The sequence below is a fragment of the Phacochoerus africanus genome, chromosome X (genome assembly GCF_016906955.1).
Source record: "Phacochoerus africanus isolate WHEZ1 chromosome X, ROS_Pafr_v1, whole genome shotgun sequence".
In the NCBI taxonomy this organism is placed as follows: Eukaryota; Metazoa; Chordata; class Mammalia; order Artiodactyla; family Suidae; genus Phacochoerus; species Phacochoerus africanus.
Window position 1 is genome coordinate 34,391,649 of NC_062560.1, and position 17,742 is coordinate 34,409,390.

At 35.9% G+C, this 17,742-nt stretch overlaps 1 protein-coding gene across 1 annotated transcript in view; it reads left to right on the plus strand.

The window, feature by feature from the left end:
* Nucleotides 1–17,742, plus strand: part of CFAP47 (cilia and flagella associated protein 47) — a 443,526-nt gene that overhangs the window by 322,869 nt on the left and 102,915 nt on the right. Inside the window, exons 54-57 of the mRNA XM_047764176.1 lie at nt 5,355–5,530; nt 7,551–7,658; nt 9,885–9,993; nt 13,840–13,944. Of these exons, the coding sequence (XP_047620132.1) occupies nt 5,355–5,530; nt 7,551–7,658; nt 9,885–9,993; nt 13,840–13,944 (498 nt within the window). The remainder of the gene's footprint in view (nt 1–5,354; nt 5,531–7,550; nt 7,659–9,884; nt 9,994–13,839; nt 13,945–17,742) is intronic.

Genomic DNA, 17,742 nt, shown 5'->3' on the forward strand with positions numbered 1-17,742 from the left:
AAACAGAATGAACTTGGTGGGAAGCACCCTACTAGGAGGGAGCCCAGGCACCCCAGAAACAGAAAAGGGGCTTTTTTCTCTGGAGCTCAGACAGAAATGGTAATGTTGCAGGATTCTCGTGCAGGGAGACAGGACACTGAGGCTTTTTGCCAAGAAGCAGCATTTATTTGTACCAGCACTGGCTCAGCAGATTCACATCCAGAGACTGTGCCTTGAACGCAGCAGGGCGCTGCCTTATATACCCTCTGTTATTTTTTCTTTTACACTTTGGTCCCTTTGTTCCCCTTATAAGATAGCATACATTCTGTAAATTCTGGTTGGATGGTCTATGTTACAAAGCTGCACATGGATACTGATTATGTCTTACTGCCACATGTGCATGCAGATGCCACGTTGCCTTCCCTTTGTTCTGGAAGGGCCCCTACCCATTACAGTAAGGGGATGATGATGTCTACAAAGATGTCTATAGGATACCATCGTGTAGCACCTCAAGGGCAAGATGAGAATTTTTATTCCTTGTGCCATCAGAAGCCACTAGAAGTTGTAGAGAAAGGAATAAGCTCATCTAACTTATGTTTTTAAATCTCTCAGAATGTTTCTTTTAAGAGAATAATATATAAGTTGTATTTAGATGCTGAAAATATTTGATGTTTGTTTTAAGATGATACAAGGAGTTCCCAGTGTGGTACAATGGAAGCGAATCCCACTAGTATCCATGAGGATGCAGATTCGATCCCTGGCCTCGCTCAGTGGGTCAGATATCCGGCGTTGCAGTGAGCTGTGGTGTAGGTGGCAGACGTGGCTTGGATCCTGTATTGCTGTGGCTGTGGTGTAGGCTAATCCATTTCAACCCCTAGCCTGGGAACTTCCATATGCCGTGGGTGCAGCCCTAAAAAGAAAAAAAAGAAAAAAAAAGATGAATACAGATAGTCAAATTTCCTCTAAAAGGTTTATAACTTAGCAAAATTCAATACATCTGTTTGTATGTATTTTAAGTTAGTATTCCAGTCTTAAATGAGTATTTGAAATGTTTTCAGTGTTCTAAATTTCAGCATCTTGCGAATGTTCACATGCTTTAAAATCTTCACTGATACTCCATAGGACTAACTATACACAATGTGGTCTCTTTACAAAGAATTCTGAGAAATAGAAGCAATTTCTTTTTTTTTTTCTGTTTCTTTCTTTCTTTTTTTTTGTCTTTTTTTTTTTTTTGTCTTTTTGCCATTTCTGGGGCCGCACCCACGGCATATGGAGGTTCCCAGGCTAGAGGTCTAATCGGAGCTGTAGCTGCTGTCCTACTCCAGAGCCACAGCAACATAGGATCCAAGCTGTCTGCGACCTACATCACAGCTCATGGCAACACCAGAGGCCTGGGATCGAACTCGCAACCTCATGGTTCCTAGTCGGATTCGTTAACCACTGAGCCACGATGGGAACTCCAAGGAAGCAATTTCTTTAAACAGCTGTTGTGTTGGTTAAAATATTCCTTAAAATACAATCAAGAGAAAAATATTAGACACCTTATAAAGGAATGTTCTCTGTCATTGAACGTAAAAGCTGCCATGTGAAAATGAAAGACAGCTTCTGAAGTTACCATATACAGTAATTACTATTTTACTTGAGTTTACAAAAAAAGAGTCAAAACTCATTTATGTTTAATTCTAAACATAAATTAAACTGAAAAAACCCGACTTACCAAAGTGGAGTAATACGCCACTGGAAAGACAACTACTAGCCAAATATTTCAAAATTTTTTATATATCAAGTATTCACAGAAATTCAGCTGACTTTGTACTTCCTGTTGAATAGGTTATTTAGCAAAAAAATGGAATGGAGGTGGTAAAATACCTCAGACAACAAGACTGTTAACCAGTTTTAGAGAGTAATTTTTATACATTTCTTTTGCTTGTTATTTACTCAAAATAGTTACATATTCCTGGATTATATAGATAATACAAAAAAGGTGTTCTAGGAATAAACTTATAAATTTTGATCATCTCATAAAATGGTGACTAACAAAAATTTCTTTAATTTACTGAATGTATAAAATATTTAATGAAATATCTAATTTTTATAGCCTTAAGAAGTATAATTGAAAAATTAATCTTGCCCAAATTAATTTTGAAAATACTTTGGAAGATGGATATTTAGTAGAAATTATTTTATAATACCTTATGTAAAAGGTGTCATTTAGGAATCTTCACCCGTTTAAACTTGGAAGAAAATTATATTCAAACCATAATGAAAGTCAGAAATTATTTTTTATATTATTGTATTTTGTTTGTTTTTTATAGCCTCACTTGCAGCTTATGGAAGTTCCCAGGCTAGGGGTTGAATTAGAGCTGCAGCTGCAGGCCTATGCTACAGCCACAGCAATGCAGGATCTGAGCTGCATCTGTGATCTACAGCGAAGTTTGTAGCCACACCAGATCCTTAACCCACTGAGTGAGACCAAGGATCTAACCTGCATCCTCATGGACACCAACCTGCTGAATGACAATGGGAACTCCCTGTTTGTTTTTTGAGCAGAGAAAGGTTTATTGCAAAAGCCAAGCAAGGAGAATGGGTGACTCATGTCCCCCAAAGTGGAAGTCCTATATTATTGTAGTTAAATTTGACATATATTTTACTCTTCCAGGGATACAGAACAAACAGTGAATTAGAAACTTCATTCTTTTTACATTACTGAAATATTTATTTCTATTGAGTCCATTGCGGTTTCTGAGACTCCAGAAAATTAGGTTGCAGATTCTCCAAAGATTGCAGTGCTACTTAGTGCTGATAGCGGTAAGCAATTGATGGTTGCTGTCTGGAAGGCTGCTCTATGAAGGATTGTGAGGGGGCATCCAGACATACTAGATAAGAATGAACAGGTAGTGAGATTTGCCATGGATGTGTCAAGGAGGAGCTGTAACAAAGGTGCCCCTTAGCTGCCGTCCACATTTCCTAAGAGATTAGGCCAACCATATAGAATGTCATAACACATTCATAACACAAAGTGTACCTCTGTTGTAATGGCTTATAGTTCACAGAGGAAACAGTTGATTTAAAATGGTTTTGTTTTATTTTGTGTTCAAATTTTACATCAGATAAGACACAAATCAATTTGATGTTCCAGTATGTTTTTACTCTTAAAATCAGACTTTTTCAATGTACAGGTGTCAGCATATGTAAGTGGGTCACAATGAGTGTTATTTTCTAAGAAATGAATTAGAATAGATCAGATAAATCACATGTGGTAAGAGTAGGGACTGTTTTGTGAAACTATGTTTTTCAGTGGTGTGGGTGAATGGGCCGGAGTAGCGATATAGCATAAATTACTCTGATAATCAGTGGCTCAGATCTTAGCATTTTTACTTCTGTGAAAAAGCTATAGTCTTGTCTTAAACTGACTTTATTGCCCTAAAACTGACCTCCTCTGAAAAATATCTGAGTAATAGACCAGGACAAATATCTAGTCTAAAATGTCTTATTTTGGGGTTCCCCTTGTGGCTCAGTGGGTTAAGGACTTGGCAAAGTCTCCATTAGGTAGTGGGTTCGATCCCTGGCCTCATTCAGTTGGTTACAGATCTGACATTGCTGTAAGCTGTGACATAGGTCGCAGATGCAGCTCGAATCTGGTGTTGCCATGGCTATGGTGTAGACCCCACCTGTAGCTCCAGTTCAGCCCCTAGCCTGGGATCTCCCACATGCCATAGCTTCAGCAGGAAAAACAAAATTAAAAAAATAAAATGTCTCATTTCAGTTTTCTATGTAAAGGCCTGGGCAAAATTTCTAGGCTAATGTATGGTTGTTGGTGTTTGTTATTATGGCAAATTCCGTTGGTTTAGTTGTTGATTTGTTTGACCCTCAGAAACTTCCTAGATGGCCATGTTCCGTAATAGTCTTATAAAATATGTCAGGTTTCCTAGGAAATAGTAACTTTGTCACACAATGCCATTATGGAGTTTTTTGCACTTTATATATTTTTTTTCCCTCTTTATGATTATGAGCACTGGCTATTTTACTGTAGGTATTTAATGGCCTTTTATTTTAGGAATTGATGATTCTAATAACTCCTAAAACTATTGTAGATGGCCATTTTCTATTGCATTCATAATTAAATCTGCTTTGTAATAAATGATATCTACTCTCATCTAGTATTTTTGAACTTGTATATATCCTTGATTTCCATCTTTCCTTGTCAGGTGACGTTCATTACACTAAATGCTATTTTCATCCCTCTAAAATATAATATTTATCGACTCATTAATTTATACAGAAGTAATCAAGCAAACCCTTGTTCCATGGATGAAGCTATAATGTTTACCATATCAAAGTATCAAGCTATGTCTTGTGAATAACTCTCTCCCTATCACCACCTGTTCCCATCAGCTTAATATCGAGGGTGTTTTTTTGTCACTCCTGTAATGTGATTTGATGAATTTCAAAATAGCTCCATGTCCCAAACACATCCATTACCAAGCTTTAAATTATCACTAAAATGTCCAACATTCTCCATTTTGTTAGGTTAAGGCTTTACAGACAACTGGTCTTTGTTAAGATTGAGATATGTCCCATCTATTTAATCACCTTTAGCACATTTGCTTCAGTTAAAGACTCTTACTGTGGTGAAGGTCATGGCTTATATGGGATGAGATATAAGCCTTTAGCCAGAACGGATCAGAATGAGAATCAGGAAATATCTTGGAACTTGAGGAGAGCCTTCCAGGGCTAAGTGGATATAGCTTGGGAGGCAAGATAGGAGAAACCAGACAGAAGGAAGGAATCTAAACAGGAAGGTAATTTTATCATCAACATAATTTGACTTCTTAGTCAGATTGTCTCTAGTAATTGATGCTGATATACAGAGCTACTTAAAAGTGTATCCCCTGAATCAGCAACAGCAGCCACAAATTTTTAGAAATGGAAGTTTTCAGGCCCCACCCAAGATCTACTGAATCAGAATCTTTGAGGAGGAGGGCTAGTAACCTATATTTTAGCAGCCTCTACAGATGGTTCTTATGGACACTGAAGTCTGAGTGCCACAGCTAAAGGAAACAGACAACAGACCTCATAGTAATAAGGGTACTGAAGAAAAATATATTTTAGATGTAATTTTGCAGTTTCCTTGGCATTTAGTTAGATGGATCTCTTGGGCTAGCTGTTGTTAAAAAACATTATATTACCATTTACCAAGGCTAAACAAGGAAAATATATACGAAATTAAAAGTGAGTGAGGTACATTTAGTAGTGGGTCAAAGAGAAAAATAAAACAAATGGCTCTTAATGTATAAACATTTTATTGGCTTCCACAGGACAATGACTCCATGCTGACACTAAGTGCTAATTATTTATTTGTTTTGTAATTCTAGGAGAGCATTTGTGTTGAAATACCTCTCTTCAATCCAAAAGGGAAATTGATTCACTTTGACGTGCAGTTATCCAGTCCTGCCTTTAGTGGACTCAAGGAACTCGTACTGTTTCCACTAGAATCTGTCAAATACATTGTACGGTATTCTCCAGCAAGTACAGGCTGTATACATGAAAGGTATGGTTTGAGTGTGGCATTATATTTATTGTTGATCCTTTGAAACTAACCTTTAAAATTATTTCTTCACATGCTAATTCAGATTACACTCGTTCATAGTGTTAGCTTTGCTTAATACCATTCTTTGATAAAATGTACTTATTTAGTGTTATCATTGTTTGCTTTAGTGCAAAGAGAGTATTTACTGGAATATCAAATAATTCCTAAATTGCTCTGTATATACTCTTTATCATTTCACTTTTCATTACTCATATTTTTCTAGGTATAAAAGTGGAATCCAATGAAAATGATTCCATAAAGACTATGGGTTAAACTTTAAATTGTCTTGATGAATATTCATTTGTATTTTATATTCCCAATTAAATACAAATCACAAACATCCCGTATATACACGTTTATTAACAGTGCAATGACCAGTGTTCTTTTTTTTTAATTTTTTTAAATTTTTTTGTCTTTTTGCCATTTCTTGGGCCGCTCCCACGGCATATGGAGGTTCCCAGGCTAGGGGTCTAATCGGAGCTGTAGCTGCCGGCCTACACCACAGCCACAGCAACGCGGGATCCGAGCCGTGTCTGCGACCTACACCACAGCTCACAGCAACAATGACCAGTGTTCTTATAGCATAATTATGAAAAAATTTCTTTCCGCTATATATTCACATACACACAAACACATAGCCTCTATGCTCGTGATTAACCCAGTTTATAGTAAAATAATCAAACATTTGTAATATACTCAAACATCAGTAATATCCAATTTATTTAATATATAGTTTTAAAGATTATACTTAGTATTGGTGTGTAGAGTGCATTCCATTACTTCATGAAAATGCGCTTTGCTAGTTTATATGCTCTTTCAAAGTTAGAATAGTTCTTATTTTAACGAATAAGGAAGACATGAATATATTTGTGAAATTTTAAAGGATAAACATTTTTATAATGTGAGCCTGACAATTAAGACCGTAATGTATTTTTTTTTTTTTTTTTTTTGCATATGGAGGTTCCCAGGCTAGGGGTCTAATTGGAGCTGTAGCCGCTGGCCTACACCAGAGCCACAGCAACGTGGGATCCGAGCCGCGTCTGCAACCTACACCACAGCTCACAGCAACGCCAGATCGCTAACCCACTGAGCGAGGCCAGGGATCGAACCTCATGGTTCCTAGTCGGATTCGTTAACCACTGAGCCACGATGGGAACTCCCATAATGTATTTATAAAAGACACTACTTTGATAGATCATTATTAGAGAAATGGGCTCATCACCACTCCCCAGTGTGACTGTAGAGGCTTTGTGAATACAGACTGGGTCCTGAATTTTCTCTATCAGTACACATTAAAACACAGACTTTGGGATTATACTTACTGCTTGCTTGCTCTTTTAAGATCATTGGAGCATGTATTTTACGTACTTAACATAGCTAAAATTCTCATAGTAACCATAAGAGGGAAGAATGATCGCTCCCATTCTATAAATGATGAAACTGAAGTTCACAGTTAGATGACTTGTTCAAAGGTGCACAAATAAAAGATGACAGAGCTGGGATGCCAGCCCACTTTTACTTTTGGACTGTCACATGCTCTGTCTCTGTGTCCCCAAAGGTGAGCATGTACTGCTGATAAAGGAAGTTCTCCAGAGCTGCATGTCACTGGATAGCCTTTACGTGAAAATGTACATGTGTTCGATTCAACAAACTAAATTTGATTTAATCACAATTAAAATGCAAGACTTTGCTTTTTTTAGCTCAGGCAAGACATTTAAATCACCTATGTGTAGGCATTTTTCATTGATTTAATAGGAATTTATTAAATAGATATTAATGATAATATTTTTTCTTGAATAAGTGATTTTCTCACCAAAAATGAAAAAAAAAAGTGTGTCTACATCAAGAGTAGAATGTGTTACAGAGCAATTGTAAAATGCTATATTTGAAACCACCTATTTGGGATTTATTTTTTCTGTCAAATTTGTTTTTCATACAAACTAAAACTGCTGATAAGATTTTGTATATTTCTCTCCACCAGCATTACTTTTCAGCCTGAAATGGCTCTAGAGTTTTGGTATTTACTGAAAATAACTACTGACATGCCAGAGCCAATCTCAATGCCAGAAATATATTGTGACCTTGGAAAGTAAGTTCTATTTAATAGATAAAATTATTTCATGTAAGAAAAAAAAGTTTGTTGTTATAATGCATTTAATCTCTTGAAAGAAGACATAAATGTATTTTTAGTAATTGAGTTTCTTCTCCAGGGAAATTGGATATTAAACTACCCTGTGGAAAACTTGTGTGAATGAAAAACAAGTCAGGACTTAGTAAGGAGAGGCTTTTATTCAACATGATTATTGCAAAGACGGAAAAGGGATTACTGCAATAGTTGTGAAAGCTGGACAAGGAAGGGAAAAATGACCGTTGTGGCCTGATAGGAGAAAGGGTTTCTCTGTGGTCAGCTTATTACCAGAAGAAGCCCAGAAAGGAGGCAGGTTCCACTATTTCTTTGGTGGTTGCTCAAGCTTGCGGACAAGCAGAGTTCAGGGCCCTGTAGGAAAGATAGAAGGCTGACTCAGGTTTGGTCAAGGCAAAGCAGAGGGTAAGCAATGGGCAATTGAGAATACTTGGTTACTTGATTAATACCATGTGCCCTTGAAATATGACCATTTATATTTAGATGACTGAGGTCCTCTTACATGTCTGACATCAAGCTTGGTGTAGATATATAGTGGTAACCACGTCATAGTTCCTGCTTTTCAAGAGTGTATATGCCAGGGGGCAAATCAGTGCCTTTTTGTTAATGTCTGTCTCTTAGCACACCAAAAGAGTGTTCGCTTCTCCCAGTTCCAGACCTTGAACGAAAACATCACTGCTAGTAATTTATTAAAGAGATGATCCTAGTAGGAAAAATCAGTAAGAGAGTGGGGAAAACAGAATAAGTAAAAGGAAACAGCTAAGCATGGATGTGATTGCAGGAATAGTCCTAGACTCTTCTGTTGGAGAGCTTCAGAGCATAAATCACATCTCAGAGTCTGTCTTGTCTTGATGCCCAGATCCTGGGCTTTTGATTTCTCATGCTAGGCACTATAAACTTCCTCCAGATGATCTATAAACTTCTAGGCACTTCTGGTGTAGGGATGAGGAGGCTTCAGGATCCAAAGTCCATCATCTGAAGGTCTCAGATGAAAGATGAAGAGCAAGCGTGCAGAAGTTGGGGGATGGGGGCAGAGGGCTGGTAAAAATCTTCTAGGGGAATAGGGTGGAACACAGACAGTGTCTGCTACAAGTTATTTACAAATTTATTTCTAGATTTATGTTTTTCTTGTTTTAAATATATACTAATATATGAAAACTATATACATATTTATATATAATTGTTAATAAATATAAAAGTCTTATGAAAATATTTGGCTCAACAATTTTATAATCATTTTTTTTCATTCTACCAAAAAGTGATGACTTTTTCTCTCTTTTTTTAAGCTCTTTTTGCTGATTTTTTTTTTTTTTGGCCACACCCACGGCTTATAGAAGTTCCCAGGCCAGGGATTGAATCCAAGCCACAGTTACAACCTACACCATAGCTGTAGCAAGACCAGATCCTTAACCTCCTGCACCAGGCCGGCAATCAAACCCATGTCTCCACAGAGACAAGGCAGGATCCTTAACCCACTGCACCACTGGAGTAACTCCATTTCTTGTTTTTTAGCATGTTTTTCTGAAACTCAATTTCTTTTTAGCTAAGTCGTACTGTGTATAATTTAAAGTCACAGAATATTAAAAGAAGTTCGATAGTAAGTATTATTTTAACCATTCCTATCCTGGACCCTTTTCCTCTTCCAAAGTTTACATAGTCTTTATTTATACCCAGTGTCTTTAAAATTCTTAATGATATATATTCTTGTGGCTCTATTTTTGTACCTTTTTCTGGATAGTCAGGGTCTCTTTCAATATGGAAACACTGAGATATCATTTCATACCTGTTAGAATGGCTAGGAGTTTGAAATCAAGGTTTCAGCAGGACCATGCTCCCTCTGAAAACAAAAAGGGAGAATCCTTTCTTGCCTCTTCTTTGGTGTTCCTTGACTTTGAGATGCATCATTCCTGTCTCCACCTCCATTCTCATATGGCCATTGTCTCCTTATAAAAGTACTGGTCATGTTGGATAAAGGGCCACCCTACCCCAGTGTGACCACAGCTTAACTAATTGCACCTGCAATGACCCTGTTTCCAAATAAGGTCACATTCAGAGGTATTGGTAGTTAGAACTTCACTATATCTTTTGAGGAATGCAGTTCAACACATAATAGACATTAAGTTTGTAAAATTATCATTGAACAAGTTTACTAGCTTTTGTTTTTCCTTCCAGATTTTCCACTCAGAGAGTTTCTTTAGGTAATCCTACACATGAAACCTTAAACTTGGAAGCCACAAATAGTAATTCTGAAAATTTTGTCTTGGAGATGAGCAGATCACCAGTAAGTATGTTCAGAAAGCCGAGCAACCTATCACTACTAGAACATTTTCCAGTTCTGATTTTGGGATACCATGGAGTATTAGCATTTGAATTACTATTAACGTCTCAATTGCTACAAGTTTTAAACATTTTTTTATGTCTGTGTGTGTATATATATATATATATATAATGTGTATGTGTGTACATATATAGTGTGTGTGTATATATATGTGTGTGTGTGTATATATATATAAAATACACTCACCTTTAGTTTATCAAGAAAACCAGTATCATGTTCATCTAACTTTTTGAAATCGTACATGCTAGATTCATATTCATTATCACTGAACTCTAAACAAACTGGTTGTGCTTTATTTCTGACCATTTTGTTAACCAGTTTTTGCAGTAGTTTCCCAGGAGTATGATTTTGATTCATTGGTCATTCTGTATGTCCCAGTCCCAGGAGGCCAGTTCTTTTTAGCCTTTCCTCAATTCCTACCCACCATCTTCTCCTCACTTCCAGACAGTGCTGACAGCTCTTCTCCTCTCTCCTTTCTCTGCCTCATTTTCTCATTCCTTGGTCCCTGTTAAATATAACAGCCAGTCAGTGGACCTCAGTCACTTCCTCCTCCCCTAAGTAGCAGAACAAGATCTGAAGCTTCAGCATCCCTGTCTGTATTTCCAAAGCATGTGATACTGAATCCAAAATCATGGTTTCAACTAAACTTCAAAATGATAATTGCAAAAGATTATTTTCTTCAGAGGATTTCACAGTAAATCATGAAGCCCTCTTAAGCAGATAATATGGTATTTAATTAAAGACTTTTACTCTTTGCTGTTTGATGATTGTTTAACAAATCTATAAGGTGATTTCTTTATATTTTAGTACCTGTCTGTTGTCACTCACTGGTTGCCAACTTAGATCATGATATGAAATTAGTTCTTAACTGCCATAATGTATCAAATCAGATATTGCTAAGTTTTACATTGCTAAAATTGATATATATAGTTTAATCTTAGAAAAACTACATTAAAGTGTACATGCACATTTGCATTACTTAACACCATATTATCCATAAGTTAAACAGATATGATGTTCAGGCTATAGTTTACGTATACCTAAAATTACTCATTAGACAGTGGTGTTTTCATATCCTTTGTATGACTACATTTATAGAAGAATATAAACTGTGGTCTAAGGGAAAATAAATGCATTATTAGACAGAAGCCACTTTACATTGCATAATGAGAAAGATGGTCTCTGCTTTAACATTTTTTTTCACATCCACACACATCCATCTGCTTTAACATGTCCAGCCATGGCTTGCTACTCCATTCATTCTTTCATACAGTTAATAAATATTTTGGTACATTAAATATGCAATTAACTTTAATATTAGGAAACAACCCAAAAATAAATGTATAGATGAGAAAAATAGTATGTTATAGAACAAATAGGAACACACATTGATGGTAATGATAACAAATGGAAAGTATATTATGTGCATATAGAGTTTATTATGTACATATAATATATATAAGGTTATATATACATTATAAATATATATAACATTACTCCTGGTTTTATCATATAATACTCATGTTTATATAATTTAGGATTTTAAAATATTGATCATTATCCATAAATGTCTCAGTAAGTAAGTATAGGTTATCAAGGCAGATAATGATGTTAAAAGCTTCTTTCCCTCCATCTATACTTTATGAAAAATTTCAAAACCACACAGAAGTGGGAAGAAGAATACAGTATACAAACATATCTACTGCCTTGATTATCTTTTAGTTATTTGTTACATTTTTTCCTTCTGTTTTCTTTCTGAAATTTCTTACTAGTCAATTTGAAGATAAGTTGTAGATGCTGTACCAACATTAAATATTTCAGATTATATTTCTTAACGGCATATTAAGGAGTTCCCATCGTGGCGCAGTGGTTAACGAATCCGACTAGGAACCATGAGGGTGCGGGTTCGGTCCCTGCCCTTGCTCAGTGGGTTAAGGATCCGTCGTTGCCGTGAGCTGTGTGTGGTGTAGGTTGCAGACGCGGCTCGGATCCCGCGTTGCTGTGGCTCTGGCGTAGGCCGGTGGCTATGGCTCCGATTCGACCCCTAGCCTAGGAACCTCCATATGCCATGGGAGCAGCCCAAGAAATGGCCAAAAGACCAAAAAAAAAGAAAACAGCATATTAATCTCCTCCATCATCTAGTATCCAGTCCAAATTTCACTTTACTTGACTGTCACAAGAGTGCCTTTCCCCCTGGAACTAGGATCTAGTTTAAGTTCATATATTGCCTTTGGTTCTCATGATGTCATTTACTTGTAATAAAATGTTTTTAAGTTTCAGAAAGCTCCTGTATTTCATTTCATGTATATAATTTTCCATTATGCTAAACCGGTAGTTAAATTCCATCCAATAGTGTTTAACTTTTTTTCCTCGAGACCAGAGGAGATGCATTTTTCAGTAAATTTTAGGTGGAAATAAAAAAATTTTATTGAGTTATTTCTTGGTCATATATACTACCTTGATTTTCACCACAAGCCTCTGACATATATTTATAGAGGAGGAAATTGAGGCCAGAGAGGCTAATATATTTAAACCACATGACTAGTGAGTGGTGGAACTAGAATTAAAAATCTAAGTTAACGTAGTATTATGTTTTTCCAGTGAAATGGAGGGAGAGAGAAAAATCTTTTTTTTCTTTTTTGGCCACTCCCATGGCATATGGAATTTCCTGGGCTTGGGATCAAACCCACACCACAGCAACGACCTGAGCCACTGCAGTGACAATGCTGGATCCTTAACCCACTGAGCCACAAGAGAACCCTGAGAGAAACCTTTTTTTATTACATTTGCTAAATTGAAAGAATATGTGAAATGCAGCTCCTTATTTATTTTTGCTAAAGGTGATATTTAAATTAAAGTCCTTAAATACACATTACCTGATAATCTCAAAACATTAGATGTGTCAGAGGGAGAGCCAGCCTGTGATAAAAAATATTTTCTGTAGAAAAACTACACACATAAATTTATTGAGGTAAATCTGTTCTAAAGTATTTTTTTCATGGCCATTTTCAGAGTTTATTGAACATTAAGTGCTATCTATATTCTACAAGGATTGAATGATACTGCTAAACTACAAGTTTCCTTTTTCAAAAGTTATCTGGCAAAATAGCAAAAAAAAAAAAAAAAAGAAGCTGACTTACTTTTCAAAAATGTGCCACTCTCTCTGTCATTCTATAAGTGTTGATATTAAATATTACTTGTTTTGCGGTTTAGCCTTTTGATTATGTAAGATCTTTAAGCCCTCATTACTCTGTGATGAAATTTCTGTCTTCTTTCACAATCTCTAAACAAGTAATTCAGATTAATACAGTTCAGACTCAGGTTATCCCAGCAGGTCACACTTTGAGGATATATGTGATAGGACAAAGAAAAAACTTCATTGTATACTAAAGAAGTATGTCTTACATTTGCACTTGGACTCTGTTCATTTCTTCTGACCTTGCCAAGTGGTTTTACACGTATCTTTGGGTGAACAATAAGCTATGGGTTCTTAAATAAAGTGCATATTTCCATTATCAGGGATTCCAACTCAGCTTAAGAAATTAATCCTGCTTTCCTTTTATAGACCGATGTGGTCAGTGGGTGTAGAACATGATGTAAGCAGTTAAAAATACTCTTTACCATGGGCTGTTCCACCAGTATTTGCCAAGCAGGCATATTGAGAATGGTCAGTGTGTACAAGGCAACACATTAATCACATGAGCGTCAACCTGGCATATACGTAGTACACAAAGATGCTGACTCAAACACAAGTACTGATTTTTGTTTCTCCTCTCTTAATTGACACAGCTGATCATACCTCCTCACTCATCCAGAGACGTATATGTTCACTTTCATCCTTCTGCTCTTGGAAGAACTGGTCATCAGACTTATATCACCTTTAGCTGTGCTCAGGTATGACAGCATATTCTTGGACCAAGACAGGTTAATTTTTTTTTTTCTTTTTATGACTATACCTGTGGCATATGGAAGTTCCTGGGCAAAGGGTTGAATCAGAGCTGCAGCTGCAGCCTGTGCCATAGCCATGGCAACACCAGATCCCAGCGGTATCTGTGGACTTACGCTGCAGCTTACTGCAATGTCAGATCGTTAACCCACTGAGTGAGGCCAGAGATCGAACCCACATCCTCACTGAGACAACTTTGGGTCCTTAATCCACTGAGCCACAATGGGAACTCCAAATGTTAAAGTCGACAAATATGTAAATCTAATTTATCCATCTGACATCTTTATAAGCAAAACAAATTTTTTTTAAATTATTATTTAAATGAACTGTTGAAAATACGGTATACATTATGTATGTGCAGACATTTAAGAAGGCATTTTTAAATCCTTCAATCAACTGAGTGAAGAATCATACCCCCAGATTTAAAACACAGGTATTTTAATGTAAATGCTAAATTGCTAGCATTTATGTTAATTTTCTTGGATTTTATTACTTATATTTTCTCGAACTTAAATATAAAACTGTGTAAACTGCGAACTTGCATGTACTGGTATTTTTTCAGTCTATATTCATCCAAAAAATATATTTTTTAAAATAAATAATAGTTCATTGTTTAAGCATCTCTAAACATACTACATGCCATCTAAGAATTATTTCAGTTCATTTTCACCAGAGTCCTATGGTAGAAATATGACCACCTCTATTTTATGCATCGGGAGTATGCAACATGAAGAAATTGAGATCAGGCAGGTAGAAGGAGGTAGAACCCAGACTTGAGCCCAGGACATCTGCCTTCAGCCCTTCTTCATGACTATTTTTACAGTTACCTACAGATTGCCAAGTTACAACTCTCTTATTGCCAATGAAAATTTTACATAATTTTTACATGAATTATTATTATTTTTACTTCTTCCAATGTTGCTGGGGGAGTAGAGTAAAAGGAAGTATATACTTTATATCCACAGGATACCAAAGGAGCTGTCAAAATCCTGTCATCTGAGAGGGAGTGAAATCAAATATAATACAGGGGTCCCCATGTCAGTACAAGGCCTGTGGGTAACTGAAGTGCCCTCTTTAAGAAAAAAAAAAAGTGTCATTTAGAAAAAAAAATGAAACTGAGGCTGTTAAATTTTTTACCTGATTACTGACTTATACAATAGTTGACTCTCAAAAATATTAAAGAAAGCAGACAAACAGTAATCCTTGTCATGTAGAACAGAAGATATTATAGAGATCATTTTCTCTCACAAAAATAATTTTAACAGGGCTGATCTTTTAAATCATTGCTTCATAGCAGGGTCAGCCCCTTCATCTTAATTATTGGGGACAGTGTAGTTGCTTGCATTTCAAGGTAATCTGGCACATCAGCAAGGCAACCATTGGTTCTCTATCTTGATGGCTTTAGAAAATCCAGGCCTAGAAGTTGAACTTGAAATTCTTTATCTAACACAAAAGAATTCAAACAAGTAAATAATCAGCTCAAACCTTTTGTGAATCATTTTAACACTCAGTCACTCTAAGCCTCTCCTTCTAAGTTGTAGCAAATCTCCAAGATTTTATCTATGGTTAGATTTAAATCAATAATTAATCCTTATAGCTACTGAGTCCAAACTGCTTCATCATTTTCAATGTATTGCCCTAACCTTTGTGATTTTTCTTGTCTTTTTTTTTTTTTTTGCCTTTAATTTTATCCCTTTCTATCCCTGAATCATTCAAGTTTTTCCCTTGTTTTAATTCATCTAGCTGACATTCTTTGCAGGAAAAACCAGTTCATCCTAAAGTATTAATTGAATATACTATGTATTTATAGGCATCTAAAGAGGATAATTTTAAAAATAAATTTTAGGACTTACTTTTCTAAGTTTGAGAGCTTGCAGTTACTTTAACCATAAGGGAAAAACTCACATAGATTTCTGTCCCTCTCTTGATTTTGCCAATAAACATGTCTGAACTAACACACACAACTGAGTAGCTGATTAATCTAAAAATCTAGACATGGCTGTGCTTACAGGATAAGTTTTAACTATTTCTGAATATGAATGACTCTTTACTGAGCTTAATGAAATGGCTATGGTTTAATATTTGTTTCCAGTGTGGATCCATGTGAAGAACTCAGTATTGTAAAGATCTAAATTTAGGCTCAACTTATCTGTGTGGATTTGAGATCCTAAGATTAATTTGGTTAGAGTATCACAACTGTATATATCATAAACTCATCATATGCAACCAGAGTCTCTCAGTAAGATTGTGGTACTGAATAACAGGATAAGAGAAACAATAGTGAAACAAATGTGCAACAAATGTGAAAATCTGGCCTTCTCTTTGGTACCAAACATGTTCTGAGATTTTCTTTCTTGTTTTTTAGTTGTTTCATTTTTATTTTCCAATAGTTGTCATTATTGATTCATTTGTACTGGATTGTGTGATTGATTGCATCTAAAGGTGAGAACAAAGGAAAATGAAAGTGAAAACGAAGGAAAAAGAGATAAAATCAGAGTGATTTTATTACCCCACTCTGAGCCTCTGGTCCTTGAAACCTGTGTCTATGGAAAAACTCTTGAGTCTTAACAAGTTCTCTTGATTCTTGAGCTCTGCTCAGTGTGCGAGCCAGATCCACTAGCTTTTACTTCCAGTTGTTTCAGCTTTCAGAAACATTGAAATTGGCTCTTTAATGGTTTTACTGTGTCTTCTTTCAAAGAGATTTTAGATAAAGATTGACTAAATATGTTACTTTTTTCTTTTTAATGCACATGTTCTCTGGGGTACTTTTTAATTCCCATCTTTGAACCCAGGTGGATAATTTAAGCAATGTTGTAGGATGATGGTTGGATACTAGTGTCCAAGAATGGTGGTGTGTGGTTTAACTTAGAAGAAGTTCCAATATTCCAGGCCACTTGGCAAAACATAAAAACATGACCTTCTTGTTTTTGTAGTTTGGCTCATTCCCAGTGATTTAAAATAACCTAATTTCTGTCGTCTAGGATTTATTTTACAAAATAGCCCCAAATAAGTAATTTACATAAAACAGCTGTTAATGTAATTGAACCCTGATACTTGATACCAGTCAGTTAGGTGTGATCAAGTTGGGACATCATACGTGAAAATACAGTGAACTTAAACTCAGAATCTCTAACAAAGAGTAATACAGTCATTGAAGATATATGCAGATAAAACTTGCCTTTATTCCACACTTACTACTGAGACAGCATTTTATGGATCCCCTGTCACCACCTATCCTACTTTGAAACAGTCTTAAAGCAAGTTTGCCTCTTTTTATTTGAGCTTAAGCTTGGAAACATCTATGTAGTTTGAGAGGTGATATGCGAGAACATTGTTGGTTGGTTTTTATTTAATGACCTCTCCATTCACTGGTAACATTAGCAAAGTGTTTAGTGCTGAACAGAGTCTCAAGGGACTTTTATTCTAAATGAATACAAAGGGAACATTTTTGAACAGAGCTTTGCAGGCTTTTGAAGCCCAGCTAAGAACCATGGCCACATTCATTCTCATTCACATAATTTTTGAGCCATTCCCATATCATGTGATAACGGAACATACACTGTACTAGTTGAGGGGCATAAATAATATGGCAATAAACTGTCCACACTTCTTTTTAATAGAACTTCAGTCTATGTCTCACCTTCTTTGCCTTCCTGTGGTGTCTAAATTTCATTTGAAATTCTCCCTAAGATTTTAGAAACTTCATGCAGCATTTAGTACCCAGTTTGTTATCACAAATTGTTTTT